This window comes from Coregonus clupeaformis, chromosome 15 (genome assembly GCF_020615455.1).
Source record: "Coregonus clupeaformis isolate EN_2021a chromosome 15, ASM2061545v1, whole genome shotgun sequence".
Taxonomy (NCBI): Eukaryota; Metazoa; Chordata; class Actinopteri; order Salmoniformes; family Salmonidae; genus Coregonus; species Coregonus clupeaformis.
The window spans coordinates 19,362,083-19,389,292 of NC_059206.1; the positions used below are offsets into that span (position 1 = coordinate 19,362,083).

The 27,210-nt window shown below is 42.5% G+C and overlaps 1 protein-coding gene across 1 annotated transcript in view; it reads left to right on the top strand.

Moving 5' to 3' along the window:
• The window catches only part of slc6a2 (solute carrier family 6 member 2), a 42,516-nt gene extending 16,512 nt beyond the window's left edge, over positions 1–26,004 (top strand). The window contains exons 5-15 of the mRNA XM_041895414.2: positions 9,698–9,836; positions 11,882–12,016; positions 12,798–12,901; positions 15,211–15,335; positions 16,543–16,655; positions 17,623–17,751; positions 18,134–18,233; positions 20,191–20,291; positions 21,884–22,051; positions 23,151–23,225; positions 23,605–26,004. Coding sequence (XP_041751348.1) covers positions 9,698–9,836; positions 11,882–12,016; positions 12,798–12,901; positions 15,211–15,335; positions 16,543–16,655; positions 17,623–17,751; positions 18,134–18,233; positions 20,191–20,291; positions 21,884–22,051; positions 23,151–23,225; positions 23,605–23,628 — 1,213 coding nt within the window. The 3' untranslated portion in view covers positions 23,629–26,004. The remainder of the gene's footprint in view (positions 1–9,697; positions 9,837–11,881; positions 12,017–12,797; positions 12,902–15,210; positions 15,336–16,542; positions 16,656–17,622; positions 17,752–18,133; positions 18,234–20,190; positions 20,292–21,883; positions 22,052–23,150; positions 23,226–23,604) is intronic.
• The last annotated feature ends 1,206 nt before the right edge of the window (positions 26,005–27,210 follow it).

The window sequence follows — 27,210 nt, forward strand, 5'->3', positions numbered from 1 at the left end:
CCTTGGTAACAATGGGAAGTTAATGGAGTCAAGTTGGTTCCTCTTACAGCATATCTTCTTGCATTTATTTACCAGAAAATGCCGTCCTTTGTGTATTCTCCCATACTGTATTAATCTTCACAGATCTTGAATACTCATTAGTGTATTAACATTGGCTCTATCAAAGAGCTTTAGGTCCATACTCCCCTGAGAGCCACTATATCCCAGTATAACTGTAGTTGATTCTAGACAGACTGAATGAAAAACACAGAGACCCAGGCAGTGGGAGCTCTAGAATAGACAGTGATTTTTCTCTGACAACACTTCTAATCTCATTGTACATTTCAGTCAGGCCTTGTGTGGGGGACATAAACCCCCTGCTCCCACAGGGCTCCAGGAACAGGAACAAGACCATCAGGCCGCTGCACGCTCTGGGAGAGATCACACTGACTGAGTCAACAGATTTCTCTCTCTCCTTCTTTCCCTCGTTCTCTCTTTTTCTTCTATTTTTTTTCTCTCTCTCTCTCTCTCTCTCTCTCTCTCTCTCTCTCTCTCTCTCTCTCTCTCTCGCTCTCTCTCTCTCTCTCTCTCTCTCATTTCTCTCTCGCTATCTCTTTCTCTCTCTCCATTTCTCTCTCTCTATCTCTTTCCTTCATGTTTTCCCTCTCTCTCCATTTCTCTCTCGCTATCTCTTTCTCTCTCTCCATTTCTCTCTCGCTATCTCTTTCTCTCTCTCCATTTCTCTCTCTCTATCTCTTTCTCTCTCTCCATTTCTCTCTCTCTACCTCTTTCCTTCATGTTTTCCCTCTCACTTCATTCTCTTTCTTTCATACGTCTGTTTATGTAATGAGCAGCGATCTCTGAGAGAATCAAGGAGCTGCATGTGTTCTTAGTTCTTAGATATGGAGATTTGATCGTCCTGTATCCGCTAGAGATGAACAGGGACAGAGGAGACATTTTCTCATAAGATTTTCAAGATTTGAGGGAGTAGCATTCAACACACACATGCACGCACTCACACACACACGCATGCACGCACACACACACACACACACACACACACACACACACACACACACACACACACACACACACACACACACACACACACACACACACACACACACACACACACACACACAAACACACAGCTTACTTTTCCTTTGCTGCTGCATTGCTCTGGTTCTCACACAAGACCACGTTGATGTGTTGCTGTGTGATGTGTTGCTGTCCTCTCCTCAGCTGACTGAGGATGTGCTAGGCCCTCATTTCCTCTCCTATTAGGCCTTTATTATTGGTTTCATTGATCACCGCTGCCCTGCAATCTGTGGTGCTGCTGTGCAAAGGTCCCTGGAGTATAGTCATTAGTGTCATGGCAACGTCCAGGGGCGGACACCACAGCAGGTGTCAGTTACAATGCTATCACAGGGGCTCAACACAGCTATCAACACCTAATGACAGACTAGGATTCTCAGAAACCAAGCTGGGCTACCAAGAGGCTGGGTAAATATATACCTTCTGTGTTGATGGTACTGCTGGGTTGTCTCAGAATATATCAATAAACGTCAATCAGTTATGTAAACTTATACAGTTTGAGTACAGATCAGTTTGTTATATTAATTAGAGAATGTCATCAATAATATTACGCGAAGTCAATGTAATGAAATATCCGAGCATTTTGAGGACACTGCATAATGTTAGGATATTTCATTACATTGACTTTGCGTAATATTATTGATGACATTCTCTAATTAATATAACAAACTGATCTGTTACTCAACAAAATTATCTGTATTTTTCTACCTTGAAATAGTGAAATAGTGGATTTGGATGTTTGAAGCAGGTGTTTATAATTGCAAGCATTGCTTAAATGGCAAGTGCAAATCCAGTCCAAATTAAATCAACACAAATTGAGAGCCATGTTATTCTATTAGCAGCTCAGATTATGCCATTAAATAGCTATTAGATTATCGAAAGGTTAGAACTCAGAACACCTCCCTTGGAAGTCTCACAAAACCTTTATCAGTCTTAATTGAACAAGCCAACTGCTGGGAGATCAATAGCTCATATGTTCCAAGTCTAGACATTCTGAACACTCAGATGGGATCTCAAACATACACCATGGCCCTCTCAGACTTCTCTTTCCAATACCTTGAATAAATGTCATTTTAATGATACACAAGACAATAAGAAAACATGTTTATTTTGAATCAAACATAAAATCTTGAAATCACGTCTTGAAACAACTAACATACAGGGTATTTGTGTCCTCTTGATCAAAGTACCAGAATTACCATTCACTCAACATTCACTCAAATCAAATATTTTAAATCAAATATCCAACCAAATACTCCCCCCAACCAAACACTCCCCCAACCAAATTCTCCCCCAACCAAATACTCCCCCCAACCAAATACTCCCCTAACCAAATACTCCCCTCAACCAAATACTCCCCCCAACCAAATACTCCCCTCAACCAAATACTCCCCCCAACCAAATACTCCCCCAACCAAATACTCCCCCCAACCAAATACTCCCCTCAACCAAATACTCCCCCCAACCAAATACTCCCCTCAACCAAATACTCCCCCCAACCAAATATTCCCCCAACCAAATACTCCCCCCAACCAAATACTCCCCCAACCAAATACTCCCCCCAAACGTACTGTAGACACCTTCTACCCCTCTACCCCTAACATATTGCTTTTGTCAGTTCCACTCTAGCAAGCTGCAGACAACCACTGTGAATGTGACTGTAGCCTATCAAATGTTGCAATGGTGAAACGTTTGATAGATATAGTTTTCGCCTGACACGATGAAACGTGTGTGTGAATCCTCTCATAAATCTATTCCTACATCTTTGGTAGGACATCAATCACATAGTTCCATGGAGATAAGTTGTGCGTGAGTTCTAGAATCTAATATAATGTGGACGAGGGGGGCCTGTAGACCACTGGATGGGAATGAGAGTGATTGAGTAAGAGCAGAGGCTGAAGGACCTGAGCTGACCTGGGTCAGTGATTATGAAGACATGGGGCTCTATAAAGGGGTGAGGTAAGAGGACGGCCAAAAGCCTAGCTACCTCAGGAGACTGCTGCTTTAGACATGTTTCTCCCCCTCTGACTTTAGTTGGCTCTCTAGCCCACCCTCTATCAGTGGGATACATCCAAGAGCTGTTGCAAGTCTACCAGAGGTTAGCTGAACCTTAATGGAATATTTTATTATCATGTTCTCTGGGAAGGTCAGAGGAGACTGTTTATAGACCATTGATTTCAACTCCTTTTGACACAGCATGCATTTGATACACAGTACTATGTGTGTATTATTCTTGTTAGATAACCTAGTTAGTATTATTATGTGAAGATGTGTTTGTTAATCATTGCAGTTCAATTAGTGTTAAAGGTGAGTCACGTGGCAGGGCGGCTCACTCGGCTCGCTGCATGGTAGAGGCTCTAAAAGTCAGGGGTCAGGGCACAGGTCAACCTGAACACTTTTTACACTAAATTATGACCTGTCTACCCCACAGGTGCCCATAGTTCTCAAGGTCAAACACTTCAATCTTAAATCCAGCACAAATATGTCACCGTATAGCACATCAACCCCCAGCTATTTGGCCAATCACCTAGACACTGAGAGAAGGAATCAGTCATGTTTGTAGATGTATGACCAGGGTAAAGGTATGTGATAGAAGCTTGGTCTGATACATCCTCAGGCTGGTCTCAGTAGGAATATCCCAGTGGTCAGGAATATCCCAGTGGTCAGGAATATCCCAGTGGTCAGGAATATCCCAGTGGTCATTGCATGGTCAGTTCAACAATGATCTTTATTTAAATCAGCAGACATGCTATACACATCCTGTGTGAACGTTGCAACATTAGATTATCACACAGTTTCATCAACAACACATAGTTTCTATAGATTATTTACATCCTTTGCATGCTAAAACAGCTGCATTTGATTTAGTGTCAGCTTTACTTGATGGATAGCCTTCATTAAAAAAGGGCTATTTGCATAGAATTTTGAGATGATTGACTTCAATGTGACTAGATTGATGAAGTGCACAATTAAATATAGTTTTTAGAGGAAATTACTCAAACAATTACATAAGAGATGATGAGCTTTTATTTGATCAATCTCACTTTCCATCAGTTCCACTTGCATGGTTCTGAGGTGATTTGTAGTAAGTAGCGTTCCTGCTTGGTGTCTCTACTTAAAGTCAAGTCAGACGTTTACCTCATTCTGGAGAACATACTGTACATGTCTGGTTTCCCGGAGACACATTAAGTCTTGTCCTTGACTAAAAAGAAAGCTCAATATAAGCTTAATATGTGTCTGGGAAAATGGCCCAAAGAGATTAATACTATTCGATAAAGCATACAATATTGTTTGAATTTTTCCTGGAAGATATTGTTTTCCAGTTTCTTTTAATAGTATATTGTTCATATCATTACCATAATATATGTTTGTCTCTGTTGTGTGTATATATGCTTCTTAAATAACATTTTTGCCTAGAATTTGTAAAACAGGCCTTAGGGATCGATATACTTTGGTATGCACATTGTACTGTATACACATAATATATTCTAGTTTTATATGGTTTTGAACAATGAGACTGGGTACTTCCGTTAATAACAGGGTACTACTGGTATCTTGTGTCCCAGGCTGTGTCCCTGTACCATCAGTTATGGACACTCAGTAGTGTACTAGCTGGGCTGGCTGTGTGCCAAATAGTTTCAGGTCATTTATGTGTTGACCATTTCTGGGAATGCAGATAAGAGTGAATGAGTTTAGAATAACTGGTCCGAAAAACGCATTGATGTTTGATAACATTTATGTTAGTGTGATATCAGATGGACTGTACAGCCTGGAGGCACCACAACAACTCTAGACCCCCTGTCTATACATGACTAGTCAGAAATATCAACATGTGTCTGTCTCCCGTTCCGTTCTGTCCTTCTTAGACAGCTCCTCTCCTCTCCTCTCCTCTCCTCTCCTCTCCTCTCCTCTCCTCTCCTCTCCTCTCCTCTCCTCTCCTCTCCTCTCCTCTCCTCTCCTCTCCTCTCCTCTCCTCTCCTCTCCTCTCCTCTCCTCTCCTCTCCTCTCGTTCCCTCTCCACCAGGCGTGTCAAACATACGGCCCTCAGGTCGGGGGGCATGAGATCTCAATTTGATCTGAAATTACTAGGTAGTCAGGGAGCATCGAACATTTAAAAAACAATGGATAGGGGACTCTTAAAAAAAAAAATGGCGAGGAAATAAAACCAATTTTAAGTGCGGCACTTGGGACCTTGGTGAAGACCGAAAGTGGCAAAATTAGTTTGAGAAGCCTGTTCTAGACCTAACAGCTTTGAATTTATTATCATCAGGATATAAATCACGTCAGTTAGACATATTTCAGACTGGACTGTCTGATCTGACATATCCTCTATTCCCCTTGTCCTTTATGTCTAGTCTGGACAGACAGTTTGCTTGTTCCTGTGTCTTCTCTTCTGGCTTGCCAGGCGGTGGGTTGTGTAACCAACGTGGAGCATCAGATCCAGATATAATTTCGTAGCTACACTTATCAGTGTCATCTCAGAGAGAGGCTGCCCGCCGGATCGGATCGCCTCGCTAGCCCACCGGTCAAACAGACAGACAGAGAGGAGGAATCAATGGGAGAAAAAACTACCAGAAAAAGATAATGAAGCTAATGGATGGATTTTTGATGTGCAGCCCTTAGACAGCTGTTGCTCTGATGAATAGGGATGGGTGTTATTTCGAGGGCTCCAGAAAGAGACAGCAGCCAAAACATCACGTCTTGGAGAGACATAGGAGACCCAAAAGATCACGTAGTCTTGGAGAGACAGAGACCATAAAGATCACGTAGTCTTGGATATGAGCATCATGATGAGCACCAATCTGGCCTGGCTCTTTGTTGTCGGCTCCATGGAGTCCCACATCTCTCTCCCCAATGGCAGTGTGCCCTCGGCTGGGCTGTAACACTGAGCCTCAGGCCTGTTTCAAAGACTGGAAGATGAAGAAACAAACAGCCATCAACCCGCCCCTCAGGGACCTATGATTAACTGGTTTTTAAACGCAGTGTTTTCAAAGCAGAAACAAACCATCTGTCATCTCAATATAAATGTAAATCATTTTAGGGCACCCTCTGCGATTAGAATGAGATCAGATGTCCCATAATACTGTCCACTTGTTATGACTTAAGTTTACTCCTTCCTCCTTACTCAGAGCTGTTTAGAAGAAGAGGAAAAAAACACCTGGCCGTTCTCCCTAGAGGTCAATATTATTCTGTTGATCATTTAAACACTATGACCTCTGACCCCTGCTTCCCTTTGAGCAGGGCAGTGTCTTTAAATGGCACCCTATTCCCTTATATAGTGCACAGCTTTTGACCAAATCCCGATGGTCCCTAGACAAAAGTAGTGCACTATAAAGGGAATAGGGTGCAACTTGAGACGCAGAGCAGGAACGGGATGCTCCCTAATATCGCTGAGCTGGAAGTTGATCCAGATCCGCTGTCAGTCTGGTCAGTCCGGTGGGACTCAGAGCAGGTGTGGCTCAGTATGCCTGTCCTGGGAAGATCCAAGGATGATCTGGGAATGAGGAGACAGATAGCAGGAAACAATATTGATGTAGGGAAGGATGAGTTACCATTTGTCTTCCTGCCGTCTCCACTCTTTTATTTATGTTCCGGTAAAACGCTTGACCCTTTGAGCGCCCATTCAACTGAGAGTAGTAGTCAGAGTGCTTTGATGGGAATGGCTCCCAAGAGTCGGTTATTAAAACCACTAGCTGCCAAGGTCTTTGAAGGAGTGGGAGGGAGTGTGTGTGTGTGTGTGTGTGTGTGTGTGTGTGTGTGCGTGCATGCATGCTTTTGTGCATGTTGAGAGTAGAAAACATTTTCTCAGGTACTCCAAACCCTGAGTCCTTCATTCTTCCCTCGTGATTCTGTTAGCTAGATGATTGAATGGATACAGAATGTGGTGATCATAATATGTTGGGATAAAAGCTTTGCACTTCATTCTGAAGTTGTTTGATTTAGGTGACCAGTAACAGTAATCTTGTGGAACGGTTAGTTCAATGATTAATTTATAGATGTTTGACTGGGTTTTAAGATCTCTAAATCAGTGGTTCTCAACTGGTTTTGTCTCGGGAACCAAATTGAACCAGGTTGTCTCAGTCGCGACCGAATATTCGCATCTCGAAAAAGAATCGCTAAAATACAATCTGGAAAACTATTTTTAATGCTATATTGATATTAAAAGTAGCAATTATATGAAAAGGAAACAACTTTCCCACCTCTTTCATTGTCAATAATTACATTTTGCCCATAGTCTTGATGAAGAATGTTAATAAACTCACTGAGACCACAAAATCAACCAAAATAGTGCTGCTAATACAGTGGGGGAAAAAAGTATTTAGTCAGCCACCAATTGTGCAAGTTCTCCCACTTAAAAAGATGAGAGAGGCCTGTAATTTTCATCATAGGTACACGTCAACTATGACAGACAAATTGAGAAAAAAAAAATCCAGAAAATCACATTGTAGGATTTTTTATGAATTTATTTGCAAATTATGGTGGAAAATAAGTATTTGGTCACCTACAAACAAGCAAGATTTCTGGCTCTCACAGACCTGTAACTTCTTCTTTAAGAGGCTCCTCTGTCCTCCACTCGTTACCTGTATTAATGGCACCTGTTTGAACTTGTTATCAGTATAAAAGACAGCTGTCCACAACCTCAAACAGTCACACTCCAAACTCCACTACGGCCAAGACCAAAGAGCTGTCAAAGGACACCAGAAACAAAATTGTACACCTGCACCAGGCTGGGAAGACTGAATCTGCAATAGGTAAGCAGCTTGGTTTGAAGAAATCAACTGTGGGAGCAATTATTAGGAAATGTAAGACATACAAGACCACCGATAATCTCCCTCGATTTAGGGCTCCACACAAGATCTCACCCCGTGGGGTCAAAATGATCACAAGAAAGGTGAGCAAAAATCCCAGAACCACACGGGGGGACCTAGTGAATGACCTGCAGAGAGCTGGGACCAAAGTAACAAAGCCTACCATCAGTAACACACTACGCCGCCAGGGACTCAAATCCTGCAGTGCCAGACATGTCCCCCTGCTTAAGCCAGTACATGTCCAGGCCCGTCTGAAGTTTGCTAGAGTGCATTTGGATGATCCAGAAGAGGATTGGGAGAATGTCATATGGTCAGATGAAACCAAAATATAACATTTTGGTAAAAACTCAACTCGTCGTGTTTGGAGGACAAAGAATGCTGAGTTGCATCCAAAGAACACCATACCTACTGTGAAGCATGGGGGTGGAAACATCATGCTTTGGGTTTTTTTTTCTGCATAGGGACCAGGACGACTGATCCGTGTAAAGGAAAGAATGAATGGGGCCATGTATCGTGAGATTTTGAGTGAAAACCTCCTTCCATCAGCAAGGGCATTGAAGATGAAACGTGGTTGGGTCTTTCAGCATGACAATGATCCCAAACACACCGCCCGGGCAACGAAGGAGTGGCTTCGTAAGAAGCATTTCAAGGTCCTGGAGTGGCCTAGCCAGTCTCCAGATCTCAACCCCATAGAAAATCTTTGGAGGGAGTTGAAAGTCTGTGTTGCCCAGCGACAGCCCCAAAACATCACTGCTCTAGAGGAGATCTGCATGGAGGAATGGGCCAAAATACCAGCAACAGTGTGTGAAAACCTTGTGAAGACTTACAGAAAACGTTTGACCTGTGTCATTGCCAACAAAGGGTATATAACAAAGTATTGAGAAACTTTTGTTATTGACCAAATACTTATTTTCCACCATAATTTGCAAATAAATTCATAAAAAATCCTACAATGTGATTTTCTGGATTTTTTTTTCTCATTTTGTCTGTCATAGTTGACATGTACCTATGATGAAAATTACAGGCCTCTCTCATCTTTTTAAGTGGGAGAACTTGCACAATTGGTGGCTGACTAAATACTTTTTCCCCCCACTGTAAATCTATATTGAAAATACTGTGATTGAAGATTTCTTTTCAGTGATTTAATTATTTAAAAATGTAAATTCATTATCATTTCTATACACTTTCTACCTGATTTAAGTTGTTTAAGTTCAGACTGGAGTAAATGGTGTGTAGATGACTGACTTAGAGCAGGTGACTCCCCTCACTCTACTCAGGGTCAGACAGGGACTGCTCATGTGTTGAGTCTGTCCCAGCTGAGTCATAGCCTGGGTGGATCCACCATACACACACAGCACTCTCTGGGGGCTGGCCAGGGAAAAGAGAAGACTGTATGTAGCCTGCAATATAGCCTTATACTGTATGTGTCCTAATAAGGCATGTATATCTTCCAATCTTTTTCTTGATGTTTTAGGAGGTATCTATGCTGTGGACAGTTTGGTCATAAATCTGGGTCTAAATGAGGTTTGGTGTGTTGTTGGAGTGTGTTGTTGGAGTGTGTGTGGTCTGGGTGTGTTACGCATGTCATCCTCCACACCATCCTCTTGTTAAGTATGTGGATGCTTCCCGATTCTACACCTTTTTCCAGAAGTGCACACTTTCATACTCCCCGTCATTGATTTAAAAGCATAGGGTTGGTGTAAGCATTGGCTGGAGGTAGTTGCCACAATTGTAAAATGCATGTGAGAAAGTGTGCAAAGAACACTACGGGAGAAGCTTGTAGAATCTGGACTCAGTGTGTGTGTGTTCTCCAGACGTGGCGTACTCCACCTCCATGAGAGCAGGGGGATCCAGGACCTGGGCATGCCTCGCTGGGAGCTGGTCCTCTGTCTGGTGGCTGTGGTCTTTCTTCTCTACTTCAGCCTCTGGAAGGGCGTCAAGTCCTCCGGCAAGGTACTGTTGACACACTGTACTGTACTGCTTAGTACAACACACTCCTACTGTAGTATAACACACTCCTACTGTAGTATAACACACTCCTACTGTAGTATAACACACTCCTACTGCAGTATAACACACTCCTACTGTAGTATAACACACTCCTACTGTAGTATAACACACTCCTACTGTAGTATAACACACTCCTACTGCAGTATAACACACTCCTACTGTAGTATAACACACTCCTACTGCAGTATAACACACACTGCTACTGTAGTATAACACACTCCTACTGCAGTATAACACACTCCTACTGTAGTATAACACACTCCTACTGTAGTATAACACACTCCTACTGTAGTATAACACACTCCTACTGCAGTATAACACACTCCTACTGTAGTATAACACATTCCTACTGCAGTATAACACACTCCTACTGTAGTATAACACACTCCTACTGTAGTATAACATACTCCTACTGCAGTACAACACACTCCTACTGTAGTATAACACACTCCTACTGTAGTATAACACACTCCTACTGTAGTATAACACACTCCTACTGTAGTATAACACACTCCTACTGTAGTATAACATACTTCTACTGCAGTATAACACACTCCTACTGTAGTACAACACACTCCTACTGTAGTATAACACACTCCTACTGTAGTATAACATACTTCTACTGCAGTATAACACACTTCTACTGTAGTATAACACACTCCTACTGTAGTACAACACACTCCTACTGCAGTATAACACACTCCTACTGTAGTATAACACACTCCTACTGTAGTATAACACACTCCTACTGTAGTATAACATACTCCTACTGTAGTATAACACATTCCTACTGTAGTATAACACACTCCCACTGTAGTATAACACACTCCTACTGTAGTATAACACACTCCTACTGTAGTATAACACACTCCTACTGTAGTATAACACATTCCTACTGTAGTATAACACACTCCTACTGCAGTATAACACACTCCTACTGTAGTATAACACACTCCTACTGTAGTATAACATACTCCTACTGTAGTATAACACACTCCTACTGTAGTATAACACACTCCTACTGTAGTATAACATACTCCTACTGTAGTATAACACATTCCTACTGTAGTATAACATACTCCTACTGCAGTACAACACACTCCTACTGTGTAGTATAACACACTTCTACTGTAGTATAACATATTCCTACTGTAGTACAACACACTCCTACTGTAGTACAACACACTACTACTGTAGTAGGCAGGTAGCCTAGCGATTAAGAGCGTTAGGCCAGTAACTGAAAGGTCGCTGGTTTGAATGCCCGAGCCGACAAGGTGGAAAAATCTGTCGTTCTGCCCTTGAGCAAGGCAGTTATTCCCCAACAACAACTGCTTCCCGAGCGTCGATGACGTCGATTAAGGCAGACCCCCGCACCTCTATGATTCAGAGGGGTTGGGTTAAATGTGGAAGACACATTCCGGTTGAATGCATTCAGTTGTACAACTGACTAGGTAACCCCCTTTCCTTTTCCCTAGTATAGCACGCACTGCAACTGTACACAAAATGAACTGTGGTTGTGCGGACACACTCTGCGTAGTACATGGGTTTACACTACAGTACCTTGAGAAATAAGATCTATAAACAGTAACCGGAGTGTGACAAAAACCAGTCTCTGAGTTGACAGATCTAAGCACCGTTTAGTACTGCTTAGTGCATGAGTCTACACAGATCTGAAAAAGAACATCTATACAGTAACCATAGCTGACAGGCCAGGGAGAATACAACAATTCACATGATGTCATGCACTGTATGTCATAGGACATGATCTCACAGTAATAATGACAAATCTGTAAAGTTATGTTGTCCAGGTGGTGTATTGAACACTACCGTACACTCTTAGAAAAAAAGGTGCTATCTAGAACCTTAAAGGGTTCTTTGGCTGTCCCCATAGGATAACCCTTTGAGGAAATGTTTTTGGTTGCAGGTAGACGCTCTTATCCAGGTGCAGGTAGTCATGTAGCTAATGTTCTGTGTTGTGTTGTATCCAGGTGGTGTACATCACGGCCACCATGCCCTATGTGGTGCTGTTTGTCCTGCTGATCAGAGGCATCACTCTGCCAGGGGCTATGGACGGCATACGGGCCTACCTCCACATCGACTTTAAACAACTCAACGACCCCAAGGTCAGACAGGTCTTTAGAGTACAGTACAGTGTGTTACTGAGATTAGGGATGCAATATTTCCAATAACTTACAAAATTCCCAGGTTCCCGGAATCAAGAGAGAATAAACAAGAAATCCGGGATCCGCCAAACAGGATTTCTTGAAACCTGGGAATTATGCTAGAGCTCCCATAGTCACATCCAATATGGAAATAAATTAAATTAACTCATTTAGGAACCAAAACATGTGTTAGCTGTTTTTGGACACAAAGTGGAGGGAAAAAAGATTGTAATAAAAAACTGGGAGGTTGTGATTTCACATATGCCATATTCAATATAGAATGCTGTAAATGAACGGTAAGGAGCTCTAATGTTTAATATAGAATGCTGTAAATGAATGGTAAGGAGCTCTAATGTTTAATATAGAATGCTGTAAATGAACGGTAAGGAGCTCTAATGTTTTTGAAAACATGGCCAAGGAATCATATCAGAGACAAGATTATTTAGAGCCAAGAGTCAGTAGATAGTCAGTACTCAGGAGAGATTCTGTCAAATGTAATGCTCTTCTCTGTATCATATTATAATGCTATGGGCTCTTTATATTATATTATAATGCTATGGGCTTATATTTTTAAGGAGTGGGGCAGTTTCTTAAGTTCTTTGCTTGATTGAAGAGATAGTAAAGTGTTGGAAAGACGGGGGCGATAGGGGAACGGTGAGTCAAAGGGCAGTGGGCCGGGGTCAGCGACTGTAACCGCTAGATCAAACAGGCCACAAAGTCTCTTTCTATGTTCCTGCTGTAGGTGTGGATTGATGCTGCTACTCAGATCTTCTACTCCTTGGGAGCCGGCTTTGGAGTGCTCATTGCATTTGCCAGCTACAATAAATTTGACAACAACTGTTACAGGTAAGATTTATCACTGTTGATATCACGGTGCTGTCCTCAGTGCTTCTCTATCATGACCTTACAAGGCTTACATGACCTTCTATAACCTGTAACCAGGCAATCAGATTGAACAGATCCTGTGCTGTGTTAAGGTCTCTTTAGATTTGTCTTTCCTGTTTTAACTGGACAGAAAGGTGATGTGTATCTGGCCAGTGGACTTTCTGGCTTGGAGCTAACAGGATAAGTGCAGCCCATGCTAGGCCAGATGATGGCTATAGCCATAGGCAGTGTTACGTTCCCTGCCATTCTGTGGTCCTCTAAACCCCTCACAGAGAAACAGACATTAGACTGTGGGGTCTGCTGATCCTTGTCATCACTAATAGGTTATTGTGAAAGGGGAGAGGTGGGTGCTGCTATCAGTTAGACCCATTCTGCTTTTAGAAAACGTGAGCTAGCAAGCCAGCAAGGCAAGGTAAAATATCACAAATAGAGCTAGATAAAGCCAGAAGAATAATATACTTGTTGAACATAGCTGATTAGCTATAGCCATCAGTCTTGTGTGTTTTCATGGTCATCATTCACTCACTGCTAAGTTTGTCAAGGTGTATAGCTATCTGCTACAGGGCGTTTTGATGTGAGCATGGGCGTGCACCACTCGAACGTGACGTTTGCTTGTAAACAAAAACATTTCTCTATTGGTTTAAATAGAACCATGAGGAAATCTGTAGGAAAGGTTATGTGGAAGTACTAAAATTCCCACCTAAGAAACATATGGTTCTCAGAACGTTATGTTCTAACTGGGTATCCTGCATCATTCACAGAACATTGTGGGAAGGTTGTATGCAAAATAACTATAGGGCTACCACGCTCTCACTAAGCTCTAAGAAACATATGGTTCTCGGAACGTTATGTGTTAGCTGGGTAGGGTTTTTGTAGTGTGAAGCTGTACAGCTAATTGAGTTTCCCTCTCTTATAAATTACTTTGCTTGATCTAAATTCCCCCCCCCACCCTTACACAGCTGAAGGCCTCATGTGTGCTCAGCTGGGCCATATGTGGGAGCTAAGAGGCTGAATGAGGACTTGTGAAAGTTGGCTCTTACATCCGTAGATATTCTGAAAGGACATCTATGTGGTAGCAGCTGGTTGTATTATTCTCCATATTGTACACAGATGGGACGGTTGAGGTCAGACTGTGGTCCATGTTCTCTCTGTCTGTCTGGTGACTGAACGTGGGTTAATGACCACAAACAGTCTTCAGGCTTTCACCCAGTTTGATTTCCAGGTGGGCCTCAAAGGCTCTCAAACAACATCCAGTCCCTCTGCATCAAAATTGTTAATTAAAACCAATACAAAATTAAACTCTTTAAAGGGGCATCCATTTTTGGACTTATTAATTAATGATATGTACCCATTGATTCTTGAAGAATATAACTTATGAATGCCTCATGAGCTTAGTTCAACTGTCGTACCCCATCAGAACCCAAAATATAAGCTTTGTTTTACTCCAAAGTTTGTAAACAAAGTAAATGTAAACAAACACTATATAGCCTCTAAACATGGTTTACACTATAAATGTGATATTATGGATGGTCAGTCCTTGCATCCATACCTCTGTCTATGAATTTGAGAGTGGTTACATTTCTCCAGCCCCATCCCACAGCTTCTTACCAAAACAGGGGTGGGGAGTATTCTTTGTTATTGTTTCAACTGCTGATTGCCGTTTTAAGGTTAGGGTTAAGGCCACAGATCTATGTGGGAGGCCTCACCCTGCCTGTACAGTTCAAGGCACTAAGAAGTTACTTATCCAGCAATGCCTTTGCTGGTGTTGGGTGGTAGTGAAAGCTGAAGGTTCTCTGTGTGTGCGTTCCAAATGGCACCCTATTCCCTACATATTGCGCTACTTTTGACAAGAGCCCGATGGGCCCTGGTAAAAACAAACTAGTGCACTATATAGGGAATAGGGTGCCATTTGGAACACAGCCACTGCCTCCTCATTAACCTACTTCCAACCTCTCTGCTGAAACCTTCTTTTCTTCTGTCTTCTAATACCTTGACAAGACCCTCAAGACAAGACACAAGATATGGTTCCAATAAAAACTTCTGTTTAGATTTACCATGGTTCAAGGAAAAAACAGCATGTCTGTGAAATAAGACACGGGTTCTAAAAGTCCAATAGTCAAACTGTTAATATGGTGAGTTTATTATTGCTGTAAGACCTGTCATGGTACTATCATGGTAGCTTTATAGGCTAGGTGTTGTTGGAGGCAGAGTAAGAGCTCACATGAAGTGTTTTCTAAACATGATTTGTGTGTGTGTTCTCTTCCCCACAGGGATGCTATCCTGACCAGTACAGTGAACTGCGTCACCAGCTTCTTTTCAGGGTTTGCCATCTTCTCTGTGCTCGGCTACATGGCCTACAAACACGGGGTCAGGATAGAGGACGTGGCCACCGAAGGTGAGAGGAAGCCTACTAGACACACACACAAACGCACACACACACACACACACACACACACACACACACGCACGCACGCACGCACACACACATAGGAAGATATACATGCCTTATTAGGACACATACAGTATAAGGCTATATTGCAGGCTACATACAGTCTTCTCTTTTCCCTGGCCAGCCCCCAGAGAGTGCTGTGTTTGTATGGTGGATCCACCCAGGCTATGACTCAGCTGGGACAGACTCAACACATGAGCAGTCCCTATCTGACCCTGAGTAGAGTGAGGGGAGTCACCTGCTCTAAGGGAGGGCAGGATTCTGACAACACCCAACAGTCAGTCATCTACACATCATTTATAGAGTTTCAAACCCAGTCAAAACACCTATAAATTCATCATTAAACTAAACATTCCACAAGCTTACTGTTACTGCTCACTAAATCAAACAACTTAAAGGAAAGATTCACCCATTTTGAATATTATATAATTTTTGTGCGTCTATAAGCAATGTTCTATCAATTCCTGAGGTAAGCAGGCAGAAATACAGCCGGTATGACGAATGATGCAAAACTCATCATACTGGCTGTATTTCTGCCTGCTTGTATAGCAATAGCTCAGATACACATGAAAACATGTGTATCTGAGAACATCGCTCAGAGATGCACAAAAAACGATATAACATTCAAAATGGGTGAATCTTTCCTTTACGAATGAGCAGCAACGTGCAATGCTTTTAATATAATTGATTGCAACAGTAGCTGAGAGGGTCTGGGGTTCAGATGGAATTGAAATACCAGAGAACACATAAATACTGGCCTGCTGTGGAGAGAGGGTTTGGCAGACATACAAAAAAAATGAAATCTGATAAAAATCTGCTTTGCTTTCTAGTTCTTCTGTCTTCTACTTGCCACTGTCCCTCCGCTGTCTGTCATTTCTTTGTCATCTTGAGTCCTCACTTCTCTGCCTTTCTCCTTCCTTTCCTCCTTTCACTTTCCATTGTTAAATCATCTCTTATTTTCTCTGAAACGACCTTGTGGACAGGGTCAAGCTCAGGACAAGGAAGTGTTATATCAACATCCCACCAAACAATATGCTGTTTTATTTCAACATCCCACCCAACAACGTACCATTTTATAGACTGATGGTAATCAGTTGTCTCTGGTATGTGCTATCACAAGTGTCTCTATCTATGTATCTGTGTGTGAGTGCAGGTGCAGGACTGGTATTCATCATCTATCCTGAGGCCATCTCCACCCTCCCTGGATCTACCTTCTGGGCCATAGTATTCTTCATCATGCTGCTGACTCTGGGCATCGACAGCTCTGTGAGTTACTGGCCCACCTCAGGGTTGAATTACTGCATGCTATGTCCCACCACAGGGCACGGATGGCTACTGACCATTTGTTTCTATCTTATGGTGGATTTATCTGATCTATCTAGTGGATTTATAGTAAGTGTAGATTAGAATACAGTATCTCCTCCGATCTGTCTATCTATATCTATCTGTCTCTTTGTCCCTCTCTGTCTCTTTCTCTCTCTGTCTCTCTCTCTCTCTCTCTCTCTCTCTCTCTCTCTCTCTCTCTCTCTCTCTCTCTCTCTCTCTCTCTCTCTCTCTCTCTCTCTCTCTCTCTCTCTCTCTCTCTCTCTCTCTCTCTCTCTCTCTCTCTCTCTCTCTGTCTGTACAGTATTACAGGCACTTTTGCATACACACAGTCAAGTCAATCTTATACATTATTCTACTTTCCCATGGTTGCAGTGAGTGCTCTGGTCCTGCTCTGAGTTCTGGGTACTGCGAAGGCAGTTGTTTTGACTGTTACCCAATAACCATGAAGTGGAAAGTCACATGCATCGCAGCCTGAAACGCAGGAAAACTTTGTCCACAGTGATTGTTCATTTTTCCTCATAAAATTTCCCAGTTACATAAGGTGATCATTTACTGTAAATGAAGCAAAAAAGGAAATTCCACAGCAGTAGGAGTCATGTAGCACTGCACTTAGAAAGCTAGGTCTGATCGTTTAGATTCTAGGCCAAAGGTATTCTGTTTAGGTGAGAAGACTGTGTGATTCTGTTACATTACTGCTGTAGGTACTACAATTTATGTGTTTGTGCCACTGAACCATCCAAATGTATGTCTGCCTGTCTGCCTGTCTGCCTGTCTGCCTGTCTGCCTGTCTGCCTGTCTGTCTGTCTGTCTGTCTGTCTGTCTGTCTGTCTGTCTGTCTGTCTGTCTGTCTGTCTGTCTGTCTGTCTGCCTGTCTATCTTCCTGTCTGCCTGTCTGTCTGTCTTCTAGATGGGTGGTATGGAGGCGGTCATCACAGGACTGTCGGACGACTTCAAGATCCTGAAGAGGAACAGGAAGCTGTTCACCTTCGCCACAGCATTCGGAACCTTTCTTGTCGCGCTCTTCTGCATCACTAATGTGAGGTCACTTCCTGTTCCTCTGAGTCACATATGATTTTCATAGCTCTCATATGATTGCATAAATCAAACCAAAGAGGATCACAAACTTCCCACCAGGCACAAGATAGAAAAGGGAATCCCCTGTCCAACCATGCGAACAATTGTTATTGCCTGACTCGATAAGCTTTGTGTTTCATGCTTATCCTTGCCAGCTCACAGTAGTTAACGGCAGCCAGGTTGCCCATCTTCAACAACCTTTTGACATTGTGTCTCTGTATCTCTCTCTCACTCACTCTCACTCTCTCACTCTCACTCTCTCACTCTCACTCTCACTCTCACTCTCACTCTCACTCTCACTCTCACTCTCACTCTCTCTCACTCTCACTCTCTCTGTCTGTCAGGGAGGAATATATGTGCTGACTTTGTTGGATAACTACGCGGCGGGGACCTCCATCTTGTTTGGGGTGCTGATTGAGGCCATTGGGGTGTCCTGGTTCTACGGTATGTATTATCGGTCCCCCTTAGCCTAGTACAGAGGCACATACTAATGCTGACTTCTTACTGTGGTGAACCTGCTTATCTACCTTTCCTCTTCTATTGTTCATTAGAGCCCAGTCCTTTGTTCCCTCCATCTCTCCACCCCCCCTCCATCACCCCACCCTCCCCCTCCATCACCCCCTGCCCACAATTGCCCTCCCCTGGCCTGCCCTCTCCTCCCGTCGGCTCTCTCAACCTCCCTAACCCTCTGGCATCTTCACTACCCAGGCCCTGCAGCTACACCTGACATTTACTGGCAGTGTAGAGACACCGTGCTTCCCTTCCTTAGACCTCCACTGTTAACCCCCTTTCTCCATCTCTCCCAATACTCCTCTTTCCATCTCTCCATACACTCCCCTCTCCCCTACACCCCCCGCCTTCTCCCTTCCTCCCTGCTCCCTTCCACTCCTCTCCATCCCCCCATACACTCCCACTGTCAGACAGCAGATTGCAGCAGTCATAAAGTAGGCCACAGCCAGAGCCACACACAGACCACTGATGGGAGGCTAACTACTGACTCTCTCCCTTGGTGGGGGTCAGAGGAGAGGGAGGCAGAGAGGGGAGGCTAGCTACTGAGTCTCTCCCTTGGTGGGGGTCAGAGGAGAGGGAGGCAGGGAGGGGAGGCTAGCTACTGAGTCTCTCCCTTGGTGGGGGTCTGAAGAGTGGGAGGCAGGGGAGGCAGGGAGGGGAGGCATGGGGGAGTTGTGAGAGACTGTACACTACAGTGTGTTTATAATTGTCTGTTTAGCAGTTTGTGTTATTTATCCAATAGTAAAATGGAATAAATGTAGGTGCAGTGAAATATGTTGTTTTACAGGGTCAGCCATAGTAGTATGGAACCCCTGGAGCAAATTAGGGTTAAATGCCTTGCTTTAGGGCACATCAACAGATTTCTCACCTTGTTGGCTCAGGGATTTTAACCAGCAACCTTTCATTTACAGGCTCAATGCTCTAACTACGAGGCTATTTGGCATGGACGTGCATGGGTGAGAGTAGTGAAGGACTATATGGTGTGTGAACAGTTCTATGCAGTCTGTTTAGTGTTTTATGTATTGCACAGAGATAATACTGTATGTCGACAAGTTGTGCTTTATCTTTAAACTACAGCCCATCAATGTACACCATGATTTATAGTCAGTATTAACTGCTGAAACTGAACCTCATGATGAGGTCAGACAGACAGAGCACCACAGAGAGAGGAGAATAAAGGAGAGGGTCTGCTTGTAGCTGGAGTTGTGACAGGGTTTCCTGGACCTGTCTTAATGTTAACAGGCCTTGGCTGCTCTGATAAAGAAGCATTATGCCCAAGCTATAGAAACACCATGGTTGTGTACAAAATGGCACCATATTCCCTATATAGTGTACTACTTCTGGTCAAAAGTAGTACACTATATAGTGTCGTTTGGGACACAGTCCATTTCCTTATAGGCAGACTTAACCCTGTGTGAAATTATAATATAACATACTTGGAACTCAGAGACTTTTATGAAACAGATATCATTGAGCTGCATTTTTACTGCTGTGTGAACTCATAATTACAGAAGAAATTGGAGTTGTGTGCCATGAAGCTCTTTCTCAGCCAGTGCTCCAGCTGTTATGTATGGACATTGATGAGAGGAGCGTTAGTTCTCCTGTGAACTTCAGGCATCAGAAGCAAAGCGGACTGTGGGTCTGACCTGGGTGCAAATAGTATTTGTTTTCTTTCAAGTACATTGAGCGTTTGATTGAGCCTTCCCGTAGTGCCAGATGGGCAGGGTTTGTACTATTGGTTGTATTGCACCAGGCAAGCTCAATCAAGCTCAGCTTCAGTATTTGTAAGGAAACAAGTACTATTTGAACCCAGGTCTGCAGTGGGTCTATGGGTATGGTTCTGTGTGCGTGAGTTCAAGCCCTGGTCTTCTGCCCTGTGTTTCCTCTCCAGGCGTGGACCGCTTCAGTGAGGATATCGAGCGCATGATGGGCTTCAAGCCAGGTCTCTACTGGAGGCTGTGCTGGAAGTTTGTCAGCCCCACCTTCCTACTGGTGAGAACCCCGGGGGGCAAGAAGGGGCTGATTGGGGGGCTGGGGCTGAAGCCTTTGGCATGGTGCTGGGGCTTGGGGTGGGATGGGAGGGCAAAGTGCCTGACACAAGCTTGAAGTATTAAACATACTGTAGGAATCATGATCTATGGTATGTAATTGAGCTTGAATGGAAATGAGGAAATTCCCAACAGAGGTTACCTAATTGTTACTGGCTGCCATATACTGTACTATAGTCTTTTTTAACTCGTATTATGTGCCAGCAATTAGTAATTTGCCACAGGAAATGTGTTTTCCTGTAAAAAAAATGTTAGAGATGTGTTACGTCAATGAACCACAGATGTGGGTTTGTATAGATAGGGATTACCAAAAGCACATGATCTGTCTTGACGGGAAATTATATTATTCCCTTAATGCTTTTATATTGATTATGATCTTTCATATGTCAGTATTCCTCTTTCCATAGGGGAAGTTTATATGTTTTAAATGGCAAACAGGAAATAAAAAGAGGATGGGAAGATTGAAAGCCAGGAAAATAGGTAGATTAGATTGAAAGCCGATATATCACCAGGATCTTTAAACCTTATGTCTGAGGGGACCTATCATTGTTTAGTTTTAGTGTGTAGTGAACGCTACCATAGTTCTGCTAGCCTTACCTCCAGAAGCAAGGCAGAAACAGCAGATGTCAGGAAGATAGCGCCCAACTCTGGCTGTTGCATGGATGGCATTTGTAGAAAAAGGACATAGAATAATGTTGTTAGCCTTTGATATTCAGTTGGAGACGAGGAGGAGACACTGCCCTGACCTTCCAGTGTTGTATTATAACTACTAGTGATGTTTGCTGCTCTCTGGGGCAACAGTTACAAAGCTACAGAGTTACAGTTCAGTGGTGATGGGCCTCCAGTCTCTAGTCTACAGCTGCCTGGTGAACCAGAGTACTTACAGTGAAAGTCTATTACAGTATGTGTCAAACCCCAGAGGGAGAGACCATGCCCATGTCTGTTCTATTCAACTCAATTTCATCTCTGTAATGCTTTTATGTTTTTGTCAAAATGAACAGTGGCGGAGTATTCGTTTTTTCTACAGAAGCTGTTTTGATGTCTCTTTGGGAATATTTTAACCACTCTGTTTTTTTTTTTCTCCTCTCCGTACTTTGTGATGATAGCCAGCATCGAGACCTAGCGGTTCTATTGTTTCTCCTGTCCTCAGTTTATATGGTGACCTAGCTAACCGTTCTGTTGTTTCTCCTATCCTCAGTTTATATGGTGACCTAGCTAACCGTTCTATTGTTTCTCCTGTCCTCAGTTGATATGGTGACCTAGCTAACCGTGCTGTTGTTTCTCCTATCCTCAGTTTATATGGTGACCTAGCTAACCGTTCTATTGTTTCTCCTGTCCTCAGTTTATATGGTGACCTAGCTAACCGTTCTGTTGTTTCTCCTGTCCTCAGTTTATATGGTGACCTAGCTAACCGTTCTGTTGTTTCTCCTGTCCTCAGTTTATATGGTGACCTAGCTAACTGTTCTGTTGTTTCTCCTGTCCTCAGTTTGTATGGTGACCTAGCTAACCGTTCTGTTGTTTTTCTCTTCTCCCCAGGTCGTGGTGATAGCCAGCATCGTGACGTCCACGGGCCTGAGTTATGATGACTATGTCTTTCCTTCATGGTCCAACGTGATTGGTTGGGGTGTAGCTCTGTCCTCCATGATGTTTGTGCCCATCTATGCCATCTATAAGTTCCTCAGTATGCCAGGGACATTCAAACAGGTCAGTGGAAAAACAAATCCCTCTCATCTGCATAATTGTTGTTTATATAATGTAAAGATAACCTTAGATCGATTTGATTTGATTTATTAGGATGCCCATTAGCCGACGCCAATGGCGACAGCTAGTTTTACTGAGGTCCGACATATAACGTAAAAGACATTACAGACAAAATACTTTACAATTTACATACATTTAAAAACATTAACATGTAGTGTGTTAATGTTGGCAGGTACAGTATGTACTGTAGCTTGATGTCATGTAGCTTGAAAGCTGTGGTAAATAGCAACCTCTTATCTGTATCCCAGCGGTCAAAACTGGTTGAAATGCCATCCTTATAACCAGATTATGATGTCATTTCAACCAGGTTTGCACGCTGGGATAGTATGTGTTTATTTTATGCAAAGATAATCTTAGATCAATGGGAGGCATGTAGCTTGGAGTCTTCAAGGCTTGACCTTGAACTGACACAAACTGACTTTTTCCTTTTCGATGGTTGACGGTTGATGATGTCAGTACTTGTGGGACGCTGGTTAGAGATCTTGCGGGTTCAAAGCCTGAACAGTGAACAGTATAATCATAAAAATAACATTCCTTTGATGATTATCTTTCTGAGCAGTAAACAGTGTTACCTTGTGTTTTCCTACTCACTCCTCGTGGCATTTCCTTCTGATGCCTGGCAGTGTTTAGACTCCTTCCATGACTATCTCCCATGCTTTTCCTCCAGCTGAGATCACAGTTTATCATACTGTTATCGCACCAAGTGCACTTCAGTCAGATATGAGGACGGGGGCGATCTGGAAGAGACATCAGAGATCATACAGTATACACTACAGTACAGTGTACATCCAGTCCAGCCTGATCACATCAGAATCAGAAAGCTGTTTGACATATTTGAGCTATCTCCAAGTTCCTTATCTATAGAAGAAATGGTGGATCTATAGAATAAACTGTGACCATAGATTAAAGTGCTAGTTTATTACAAGCTTCAAGATCATATCTCTTGTGCTTGGGACAATGTGTTTTTTGCAGTGTAAGAGTATGTGTTTATTGTAAGGTACGAGTTATGTAATATAATGTACTGTAATGGTCTGTTTTTCAGAGGATAGCCTACTGCATCACACCAGAACACGAACATCATCTGGTGGCAGAGGGAGCTACCATCAGACAGTTCACGGTGAGTACAGATGTTGGATCTTCATTTGAGCCAGTTTGCTAGAGCAGGACAATTATCCTGCAGCAACAGGACATTTGAATTATTATGTGGATTATAATTAATTGACATTTTTGTAGGGGTTGATACATTTATTGTTAGGGCAAATCAAGTCTGACATTTTAAAGTGAAAATGACAAACTTTATCACTCTTTTGTTGCTGAGAATTTTCCTGAAATGCAAACTTGTAGTGTGTTTATGGTTCTACATCTGTGAGGGCTGGAAAACAGAGAGGTATAGAGGATGTAGACAGAGTGATGACCAGAATGGAAATGTGACCTCTAATGATGCTCTATGCTGCATTGGCAACGAGCTTTATCAACATCACCCTTTTCTATTTCAGCTCAAGCACTGGTTGGCTATCTGACAACCTAATGTCACCCAACCTTCCTCACTACTCACAATTCCGGGGTGTTGGAGTCGTGGCGTTCCGACGGCAGATGTTCCTGCTGCTGAGCCTCCCGCTACTGGAGGATGGACAGGGAAAACGCCATGCTCCTTTCTGCCTCTCTGTGTTCTTTTGGTTCTGACCCGACCTGTGACCTGCCATCCCCTCATTTCCACTCCGCCCCTCATCTCCCGCTCTCTCTGTCGAGTGACTACAGATTCTCTCCTCAACCTCTGCCTACAGAGTCAACTCAGTATCCTCCATGTTTTTGCTTTTGAAGTGTCTTTTTATTTAGAACAATTACCATGTGGCATCATCATCATCTTCATTTTTTTCAAATGTATACAACTCATAAGATGGAGAAATTCCATGCAGAGAATCTACAGGTGTTTTTTTCTGTGTTCATGGACATAGTTATTTGTTTTCATATCAGTTTTTTACATGTTTTTTTCTTTACTATGACTGTTCTGTGTTCATTGTCTATAGAATGGGTTAGACACTTAAACCAAGTCAAAAAGTACCAAATTACCACTTCTGTCATCATGTATACTCTAGGCAGGGGGAGACAAACATGACTCACATTGCTTTTTGTCTTTTTGACTCTTTTCAAAAAGGACCCTCAAGCTTTTAGGTGAATGAGAAAGGGGATAAATATAGTTTCATTGCCCTCTTTGTATGTCTGACTGAGTAGTTATCATTGGGAGAAGGTCCCCATTCCCTACTCTAGATATCATGCTTTAGAAAGAGCAGCTCAACTGTGTCAGTGCCTTATCGAGCTAGACACTCCAGAACCTGTCAATGTTTTCATTGGTCCATACAGAAAGGTTTTTCCCGACGACTCAGGAATCCTCTCCTGCAGATCAGAGCTTGTGGATAATAGATATTCTTTATGGTTACCAACATACGTTATTAATTCAGTTTGAATGACAATGTCCTTTAGATATTCATCTTACAGCAGTAGAGGTTTTTCCCAGTTGCCTTCTCCATCTTCTGAAACCTACCTGAAACAGATATGAAGCTTTTGTCACCTGTCTGACAGAAAAGGGAACAATTGATGTTGAGACTCAGAAATGTTTCGTCTTGCAAGTGGTGGTCCTTATGCTTTCCACATGGCCTTTACACAGAGTAGAGGTCTCCATTGTAATGCTATGGTTACTAACGGAACTGCGTGTACCAACTTTAATGTGTTGCATAGTGCTAGCATATTTTCCTCTTCAGAGAGGCTTGTGCCCTTGATCCAATGATTTTGCCTTCACCGTGCTTGTGAATAAACAGTAGTAATTGAACAGTGGTGAAGACCCAAAGGGAGGCTTTGATTCAATGTCAGGAAATTTCAGAGGTTGAATCCAGCACTTGAAAGAAGTCTTTAACAGAAATACTTGTTTCAGTTTTCTATGGATAGGTAAGCACTCTTAGTGTTTTAGGGAATGTTTTCAGACATGCAAGAAATGCCCTGTTTTATCAAAAGCTCAACTGAATTACAGCACTAACACAGGTAGACTCAACAAAACAAGTGACATTTCTTTACTTTTTATATGCTGTAATGTTCTCTTTGTTATATTGCACATTTCCAATGCATGGTTTTGTGGTCCATATGTGTGAGGGAAATCAGGAGCTTCTCCTTCAAAGAGTGTATGTGTGTGTGTGTGTGAATGTATGTGTGTGTGTGTGGAAGGATAGCTAGTGTATTTTAAGTTCGAAATGCCTCATTCATTGTACAAGGATTGTTATGTTATATGTTACATTGTCATCTCTTGAAGCCTATTTATTTGTCAAACTTGACTTAAAGAAAATTCACCACCAAGGAAGTGCCAAAATGTTCCCCCCTTTTTTTTTTTGAGATGACTGCTGTTTTTGTCTTTTATTTTGTTCTGTTTCTCCATTCTGTTTGTTTATTTATTGAAATGGAGTTGAAATTTAATTGTAAACATTTTATCGTGAAACAACATTAATGGCAGGAAGCAAGCCACACACAAAAATTCAATTGTATGTGGAGTATAAGATATGGAAAAATATATAAATATATTCTTTTGTTATATATCTAATCTTGTATTCATCAAATTCTTTATAAACGAAACGTGAATGTAAAGTATTTTAAACGTAACTGTCCACTGTTACTGTTATATCATTGTGTTTGATGTAGGTAAGATGAATCTATTTACAGATGTATTCTCCAGTGTAACCGGGGTAACTTTGCAACGTGAATGTAGACAAGTACAGCCCTGGTATTACCTGAGCTAAATTTACAGAACACTGTATACAATACAAAAGTCCTGTTGAACGTGAGTGACAACTATCTATGAAGAAGTCAAAATATGCACACTATTATAATAAAGAGATTCTTCTACACACACAGATGGGGGTATATGCATTGATTTATTGTTGGAAGAATGGGATAATAAGCTTCTGTGAATGCAATTTAATTCACAGTCTATTGTGTTGTGTTGGAGAGGGTAGACTGTACTGTAGCAGAAAGATGAATGCATGGGGCTTAGATAATAGAGAAACCAGAAAGAAGGAATGTTTGGAGCTCTCTGATGGGAGCATCTACGTCCCTTTCTCTCTGTCTCTCTCTCTCTCCACTGATTCAGCAAGTGTTTCATTATTGTACTTCAACAGGAGAAAAAAAAAGTTTTGTTTCGTTTTAACGTTAATAATGTCCCCCAGGATATACAGTGGGGAAAAAAAGTATTTAGTCAGCCACCAATTGTACAAGTTCTCCCACTTAAAAAGATGAGAGAGGCCTGTAATTTTCATCATAGGTACACGTCAACTATGACAGACAAAATGAGAAAAATAAATCCAGAAAATCACATTGTAGGATTTATAATGAATTTATTTGCAAATGATGGTGGAAAATAAGTATTTGGTCAATAACAAAAGTTTCTCAATACTTTGTTATATACCCTTTGTTGGCAATGGCACAGGTCAAACGTTTTCTGTAAGTCTTCACAAGGTTTTCACACACTGTTGCTGGTATTTTGGCCCAGTCCTCCATGCAGATCTCCTCTAGAGCAGTGATGTTTTGGGGCTGTCGCTGGTCAACACGGACTTTCAACTCCCTCCAAAGATTGTCTATGGGGTTGAGATCTGGAGACTGGCTAGGGCACTCCAGGACCTTGAAATGCTTCTTACGAAGCCACTCCTTCGTTGCCCGGGCGGTGTGTTTGGGATCATTGTCATGCTGAAAGACCCAGCCACGTTTCATCTTCAATGCCCTTGCTGATGGAAGGAGGTTTTCACTCAAAATCTCACGATACATGGTCCCATTCATTCTTTCCTTTACACGGATCAGTCGTCCTGGTCCCTTTGCAGAAAAACAGCCCCAAAGCATGATGTTTCCACCCCCATGCTTCACAGTAGGTATGGTGTTCTTTGGATGCAACTCAGCATTCTTTGTCCTCCAAACACGACGAGTTGAGTTTTTACCAAAAAGTTCTATTTTGGTTTCATCTGACCATATGACATTCTCCCAATCCTCTTCTGGATCATCCAAATGCACTCTAGCATACTTCAGACGGGCCTGGACATGTACTGGCTTAAGCAGGGGGACACGTCTGG